Genomic DNA, 8,540 nt, shown 5'->3' with positions numbered 1-8,540 from the left:
CTAGCTCTTGTAGACCAGGCTGGTCTCAAACTCACAGAGATCCGCCTGCCTCTGCCTCCCAAGTGCTGGGATTAAAGGCATGCGCCACCATTGCCCAGCTGCATTCTCCAATTCTTAGCATGCTATTTGGCATACAGTAGGCACTTAATATGTTTTTGTCAAGCACATAACTTAATAAACAAATATAATGATATAGTAACAGATATTTTAAAACCAAAGACAGACAACATCATTCAATGGGTAAGTACCAGAGCTGGGACTTCCAGATGATGGTCAGTTGAGTTAGAAGGCCACCCTCATGAAAGGGATCAGACAGACGCATATCTTTTACCCTGAGAGGCTGTTCTTGGCTTTGATTTTGCTAGAGCATATTATTTATAAGCTTTTAGACACTGGTCTGAGCAAAGATTTTCATGGTAAGACTCTCAAAATCAGGTAACAAAACACAGACAGATGGAATTCCATTCATGCAATATCAGACTAAAGTGACATGTGGCAAAGGAAACAGTCAAGAGAATTAAGAAACAGCTTATGTGATTGGAGAACACATATTGTATCAGATACATATTTATGTATCTGATAAGGAATCAATATCTAAACATATATGAGGAACTAAATATTGATTAACAGCAGGCAAAGAATGCAATATACATTATTATTAATAATTAATTAGTAAACAAAATAATATGGTAACATAAATTTTTATATATAATATATTAAAATTTTTGATATATTATCAAAAGAAGACTTAGGAATTCCCAAAAAGTATATAAAATGCTACTGTTAACGGTCAAAAATGAAAATAAAAATTCCAAGGATATCACTTTTAATCGGTTAAAATGGTGATTATAGGAACAGGAGATAAGTGTTAACAAGCACATGGAGAAAAAGAAGCCTTTAAAATAAAAAAAAAGTGAATCTAAATGACAACACATTATTAAAAATAGGACAGAGGTTGCTCAAAAAATCAACAATAGAGTTCCAACATACATTGCAGTCTCATTTCTTTCTCTTGCCCTTTCTTTGAGATGGGGTTTCACTGTGTGGCACTAGCTAGCCTAGCAGTTACTACATTATAATCCAGGCTGGTCTTGACCTCCCAGAGATCTGCCCGCTTCTGCCTCCCAAGTGCAGGGATTAAAATGTGTCACCATGCCTGGCTAGAAATCTCATTTTTGGCCACAGAATTGAATGTGAAATTTGTACATTAAAGAAACAGCTGCATTATTACAGGATTATTTATAACAGCCAAATGTATAATCAACCTAAGAGTCTATTAATGGATGAATGAATAAAGAAAATTTTACACACACACACACACACACACACACACACACATACACACGAACACAAGATAGCCTCTATAAAGAAGAAAAATTTGTCATGTTACTAAATGAAAAGAGCCAAGCACAGAAAGACAAAAACTCACAGAAGCAGAGTGGTTACCAGGGACTTTGAGGGAAGCAGACTGGGAAGGTGTTGATCAAAAGATACAAAATTTTGTTCAGAGAGCAAATGTACCTTCAGGAGACCTATATACAGCATAGCAACTATAATCACTCATTGTGTAGTACAGCCTTGACAACTGGCGAGAGTAAGCTCTAAGAGTTCTCTAACAGAAAATAAGTGTATGGTGCATGTGTTCATTAGCTTGGGATACTTCCACAGGTATTGAAACCCCTCATATTTGGCAGCATCAATATTCATCAACAGCAAAACAACAACAAAACTTGTGAATGTCATGTGAAATCCTACGGAGCAATAGAAGGAATGGTTAGATTGTTTAATAATGAGGATGTATCTCTGGAGAATTCTGTTTAGTGGTTAAAAAGAAAAAGCCAATCCCCTAAGATCACATGTTGCACGACACAGTGGTTATGAAATGACAAAATGGCAGATATAGAGATCTGACTAGTGACCGCAAGGTTAAGGTGGAGTACGGTGGGAGGGAGGTAGATGGGCGGTATGAGGTGTGTGTGTGTGTGTGTGCGTGCATGTGTGTGTGCGTGTGTGTGTGTGTGTGCGTGTGTGTGTGTGTGCGTGTGTGTAGATGGCAATGTTCTCTCTCACGACAGCAGCAAGCTCCATACACTTTTTTGTAGGATAGTATACTTTTCTAAGAGACTACCACTGGGGTGACCCAGTAAAGCATATAAGGAATATTGTGTAATTTCTCACGAGAGTGTGTGATTCCAGAATCATCTCAAAAGAAAAAGCTTAATAAAAATATAAATCCAACACTTTAGTTCCCACAGATCTTATCAACTAAGCGAGAGGCCAAAAGACATCAAATTCTCTTACAGATTCAAATCTCTCAAGTCAATGAAAATAAGCCCAAACTCATTCTTCAAACACCTAATAGCTATAATATCTCCAATATTCTGCCTTCCCTCCTGTCTTTCTTTCCTGCTGGCCCCATCTAGCCACACACGGAACACATGAGCAGGCAAAACAACTCTGCCAGCTGTAAGAGCCAGCTTCAGGCCTGAGAGGCAAGAGTTCGGAGGAACTGGCTTCCACTCTTTCTACTCTGTGTAAAGACTGCAACCCTGTCTCCCCAAGGCTCATCTTAGAAATATTCAGATAACTAGTTTATTCCCATGTAGTGATGGGCACTGCATTTAAGTAAGAAACCACAGGGGACAGCATCTTAAAGAAGCATTCTAAAGAAAATGCTAGCCGCTGTATGAACAGTCCGAGGTGGATCAGTCTCAATGCACACCGTGTTCGCGGACTATAATCACACTTTTACGATATGAGTGTGGCAGCCTTGATTAACCACTACAAGCTGCTTATTGCATACAGTCACCAGATCTATCCCGACGAATCTGCGGTTGACTAATGATTCTTGCCCCCTTCTTCTGTTTTTATTCCAGAACAGGGTGGCTTTCCATCCCTCAGTGACACTGAATTGGAAAGAATATTAAAAATAAAAGAGTAAGTGGATCTCTTAGAAACTGTTGTTAACAAGTAGATGTAAACAGAGATTTCTGCATTAAAGTCTGGATTGGAAGCCACTTGAGCTGTTTTGGTCAGCAGATAGCTATGCAGAGGGAAAGGTGTGCGTTAGGACAAGGGAAGGGGGCAGGAGCATGTGTGGTAAGTGGATATGAGAAAGGAGGGGAGACTGATTTAACCACAGCATACCATAGACTTCCTCAGTGCCCGAGTGTCATCTAAAGTGTAGAGGGCACTAATATTGGAAATGACAAAGGAAATATCACAGGCCCAGTTGACATAGGAGACTTAGACAATAGAAAGCACAGTTTGTTCAAAATCACCTCCTGGGAACTGCTGTAGGTGATTTTCATGGCAGTGGTAGGAAAAATGAGAATATAAAGAGAGAAAACTAGCCAAACCTTTGAGAAAATTGTGAATAATCCCAGGATATTTCTTCAGCAGCAATAAAATAGTATTGCTTGTTTCCACGATGGCCACGGAGGTACCATGCTGCAATGGTATCCGGATTTCTGGAGGAGTTGGTATCTGTCCTGGTATCTGTTTTGTAGGGATCATTGTAGTTTACATAATAATCTTCAGTATAATCATCATCTATGCTTTCTAGCTCCTCATTTGAAATGATTTCAACATCATCTCCATCAACTCTGCTGAGACCTACTACAACAAGAGGATTCAGTTCTGTTGACTTGGAAGTGTTATTGAGTTGGGGCGATGGTGAAGGAGATGGTGTGTGAATGAGATCTGGATGGAGAAGAGTCTGGTTCAGTTCTGGAAGAGGTAAAAACTGACCAGAATATGAAGGGTCAGATGCTTGGTCAGGATCCTCAGAGGCTGTTTCGTGCCTGTGGTTAAGAGGGGGGCTTGTCTGGATGAGGTCTGGAGAGAGGGTCACTTGACTGAGGTCTGGGGATAGGATGATTTCGTCAAAATCTGGAGAGAGGGTCAAGAGGCTGAGGTCTGGGGAGAGGGTCACCTGACTGAGATCTGAAGACTGGGGCATCTGGTCCAAATCCTGGGAAAGGACTGGCTCATCAAATTCTGGAGAGAGAGGCAAGAGGCTAAGATCGTGGGGGAAGGCTTTCTGGTTGTCATCTGGAGAAAAGGGCACCTGGCCCAGGTCTGGGGAGGAGGGCATCTGGTAGTCATCAGGATAAAGGGGCACCTGGCCCAGGTCTGGGGAGGAGGTCTTCTGGTTGTCATCTGGAGAAAGGGTCATCTGGCCCAGGTCTGGAGAAATAATTGTCTGATCTAATTCTGGAGAGATGGTAAAGAGGCTTGGGTCTGAGGAGGGACTTGCTTGGCCATCTTCTGAAGACAGAGACTTTTGACTTTGGTCTGGAAAGAAAGATGTTTGACCAATGTCTTCAGGGTAGGATTCATGGCTTAGGTCATAATCAAGCCCCTGGCTGGGCTCTGGAGGAAAGGATCTGTGACTCAGGTCTGTGGTGGAGTGTGTTTGATCAGGATCCTGGGTAGGAAATATTGGAGATTGTTCCTCTGGGGGCAATGACTGATACACATCTAAAGCAGAGCTCATCTGTCTCGAGCCATGTGGGGGGCCCTGATGATGGTGAGGAAGTGACCTGTCAACACTCGTCAGAGGGGAGGTCTGATTCAGGTCTATGGGAAGAGCTGTTTCATTAGACTTGTGGGGTAACAGTGAGTGATTAAGTCTCTGGTCTAAAAATGTGGGCTGGGCATGTCCTCTTAGTGGGTGAAAGCCTCTTGGAGATAGAAGACTATGGATTGCCATCTTCTTATCCTTCTTCTTCTTTCGTGTCTTGATGAACTGTCCATTATTAAAGTTTCTGTTCCCTTTCTCCTGTCTTACTTGTGGAGATTTACGTCTAATTCCAGAAAACATTGGGAGGTCATGTGGCTTTCCTGTTGTTTTTGTAGTGGAGGTGTTATTGTCCCAAGGCCCTGAGATGTTCTGATTCTGAGGGCCATTCTGCAGCTTATCAACAGCTGTGTCTTCACCATTTGCTGGTATTATTTCATAACTACTTTTTTCAGAAGCCAAATACCATTCCCTATCCAAAAAATTGGATGTGTTTGTTTGTTTTAAGAGGAACAAATCAGTAGGAATTTCCTCACTGGACCTCACTCCGGCATTAGTATTCTTTGGGTTTGAATGCCTCCTAGTTTTTTGGGCCGGTACTTTAATCTGGGGGAACCTATACTTCATCAGGTGGGCTCTTCCTAGCTTGGCTTTTTTATGCTTAGCATGTCCTTGGCTCCCTGATCCTTTTTCACCAAGGGGAAGTAGGTGAACCACTGTGATGTCTGATTGTGAATCTTCCACATCATGTTCATAATACGAGCTGGAATGGTGTTCTGTGGGAGAGTTGAGAACTGAGTTCTCACCCAAGCCAGTGAGGTCCTCTGGGAGCGTACCAGTCATGGTGGCTCCTGAGCCAGGAAGGGTTTGTTGAGATTCTTTGAGGTTGTTACTGGCAATCCCACTAAGGTTTCCTGGAGAAGATTTTGAGTCATTTACTTTGTCTATGTTTGGAAATATGGACTCCGAGCTGTTCTCTAGAGCGAGAGCAGTAAGATTGAACTCATCTTCCTCCTGATTCCATGATGAGTTTCTGAATGATCTAATTCCTAGTGACGAAGCCAATAGATACTGGTAATCCTCATCTTCACTCTCGATGGAAAACTCGTTTTCTAAAGAGTCATGAATTTTCCGAGTTGTCATGGAATCGGGTGTAGGTACAAAAGGTTCATAAATCTCATATGAGTCTTCATCATCATCATTCCGGATACATTTAACATCCCTAAATCTCAGTCTTAGGTTTTTGTGTCTTGGATTGGAATTCATAGTAGTTAACATCCACGTTCCTTTATAGGAGAGACAGAGAAGGGAAGGTTAAAAGCTCAGGAAAAGTTATAAAAACACCAGGATCTGCTGGGGGAAACAATTTCTAGTGAATTTTAACCAGAGGGCCCATGTGTGAGCTATGGACCATGCTAGACTATAAATGGTGAGTTACTGAGCTACATTGACATAGAGAGAAAAACCAAGAATAGGGTGTCTAGGAATTTTTTAAAATGTAGCTTGACATTGCTTTGGTATCTATCCACAGGGTCATTGTACTTTTAGGCTAGGGTATTTAACAGAAATTAGCTTTAAACTATTGGTCTATGGAGATTAAGAAGAAAAAGAGACTTTCGGTTTGGATTGTTCAAGAATTGTTGCTTTAGAATACACCAAGAAAAGGGGAAATCAGTGATAAAATGGACCTCAAAAGTCATTACCGTCTGCTTACTTGTACATTTTGTCTGAGGCTTGGAATTTGAGAGACGATGGTGAGGTTGTTTTCCCACAAAGAAAGGGTATTTAGGTATTTCTAGGAAATAATGTATGTATCATTTTGAAAGTGAATTACTGAGACACTAAGGATGACCCGGGACAGCACCAACGCAACCACTTGTTGAGTGCTGGGCACTTGGAGGAGCTTACAACTAGGAGCTGAAACAACTCTGGACAGTGCTCTCAAGCTCTTCTGAGGGAGACTTCAGGCTTAGTGAGGGCCAGTAACACATCTAAAGTTGCAACTTTGGTCTTACACAACGATGCTGTCTCTGAGGCAGCCTCCAGGGCTCATCTAATGGTTGCTCACCTGAAGGTGGGGTGGTCTCTGATAAGAAACTGAAAAGTGGGGCTGGGAACACAGTTCAGTTAGCACAAGGACCTGAGTTTGATTCCCAGCATCCATGTAAAAAAAAAAAAAAAAAAAGTCAGGGCTAGTAGCCCAAGTTTGTAATTCCATCTCTGGGGAAGTGGATATAGGTGGGTCCTTGGGGTCCACTGGACAGTTACAATGGCCTATTTGGCAAATTCCATGCCACTGTTTCATAAAAACGTCAATGACACTTGAGGACTGACACCAAAGGCTGCTTTCGTGGCTAATCCCTTTCTGCTGCTTCTTCAGGGTTACATCTGTCTTTCTGCCATTGTATGTCTTTGCTGCCTGGTTATTTCAGAGATGTGCAAATGGAATTGGCATGAAACTGCTTCTATTTAAGCCATTATTTTCCCAACTATAAACCATGAGCAGCAGGGTAAGGCAAGCCCACAAGGGTCCTGGAGACACACCAGGAGCTGTGGTCATTGGGATAGCTCAATAGACCTTTCTCCACCGGAGAGCCGATCAGTTTTCCCTCTAAATACCTAGACTCTTACTCACCAACATTGTCCATCGTGACGGTCACAGATTCACCGCTCATAGGGAACAGGGTCAGTGTGTCCTCGTGCTTCTTCCCGTAGATGAATGAGTGTCCGGTGAAGTGGATGGTCAATATGTCATCATAAATTCCCACACTGCAAAAGTGCCACTGGACAGTGTCATCAAAGCAGAATCCTAGAGTGGATATGCTCTCAGGCACATAGCCGTTGAGAGCTGAAAGAGTAAAATCTGTCAAATGCCAGGTCTGTACAACACGAGGACCCATAATCACAGCCCAGACAAATGCCTCTATACTCATTTGGCTGCATTAAGGCAGTGGTTAGAGAAGGTAAGCTTTGAGGGCTAATGTGTGAGCAGGTCAGAGTCAGCTTCCCAAAACATGGCTGATGCTCCTGACTTAGTTGAGGGGGAAAATCAGGATAAAGATAAAGCCTCTCATGCTCATCGGTTTAGTATGCATCCATCAAGCAACTATAAAATGTTACTTTATGCTCTGCTGTACTTGATTTAGATTGTCCAAGATGAGCCTACCAGGAAGACAAGTCTATATAGAAGAACTTTATCTTCTTGGGCATCATACTTGTAAGAATGAATGTCACAAAACAAGGAGCTTACTGAGCACATTTGTTGTTGAGAACTGTTATCTGTAACCTAAGGTTGACAGACGGCTAGTCTAATAGTTTCCATTCAAGCACTGAGTTCATGTATTTTAATTATCTTTAAAGGAACACCACTTTGGGCAACATCTTTATTTACATATGTACTGCACATGGTAATCCAATTAAGATATGATTTATTGGAGGGCACAACCAGTACACCCAGGTCACCACTGTGACCGCACTCCTAGTACGTATGGTGTTTGGTACTAAAAAAAAAAAACAAATATAAGTGACTATGTACCAAATATATGTTGAGTTGCTGAAAGTGTTATTAGTTTCTACATCATTGCAGATGCTTTTCTAAATGGGCTAATACTATGGGCACTGGCTGCAAGAGGCTGTGAGCAGGTATATTCCATTGACATGTACTTTAAGATCAAATACACACTGTACTGCGAAGACAGTCATAAAGCATATCCCATTTATTTGTATTACTTTAAAAAATTATATATCTTTACATCATGAAAGCCTATCTCAAAACAACAAAAAAGATAGTATCTGGAATATGCTGAGCTAAGTAAAGATTATTCTAATGAATTTCACTCATTTCTCTTTATTTTTTAACTTACCAGGAAATTTCATGTAAATGACTCACCTGTAATTTTTTGGGCAGCACTGGTCTAGAGCTATTGGTTTAGAGCTATACAGACCCTGAGCTATAGATCTAGAGCTATCACAGACCCTGAGCTATAGGTCTAGAGCTATCACAGACCCTGAGCTATAG

General features: G+C 41.6%; 1 protein-coding gene across 1 annotated transcript in view; it reads right to left on the bottom strand.

The window, feature by feature from the left end:
- Nucleotides 1-8,540, bottom strand: part of F5 (coagulation factor V) — a 74,450-nt gene that overhangs the window by 19,179 nt on the left and 46,731 nt on the right. The window contains exons 12-13 of the mRNA XM_005363991.1: nt 7,158-7,370; nt 3,360-5,808 (exon numbers count right to left, since the gene is read on the bottom strand). Of these exons, the coding sequence (XP_005364048.1) occupies nt 3,360-5,808; nt 7,158-7,370 (2,662 nt within the window). The remainder of the gene's footprint in view (nt 1-3,359; nt 5,809-7,157; nt 7,371-8,540) is intronic.

Source organism: Microtus ochrogaster (assembly GCF_000317375.1).
Source record: "Microtus ochrogaster isolate Prairie Vole_2 chromosome 6 unlocalized genomic scaffold, MicOch1.0 chr6_random_2, whole genome shotgun sequence".
In the NCBI taxonomy this organism is placed as follows: domain Eukaryota; kingdom Metazoa; phylum Chordata; class Mammalia; order Rodentia; family Cricetidae; genus Microtus; species Microtus ochrogaster.
This window is presented reverse-complemented; position numbering and strand designations above follow the sequence as displayed.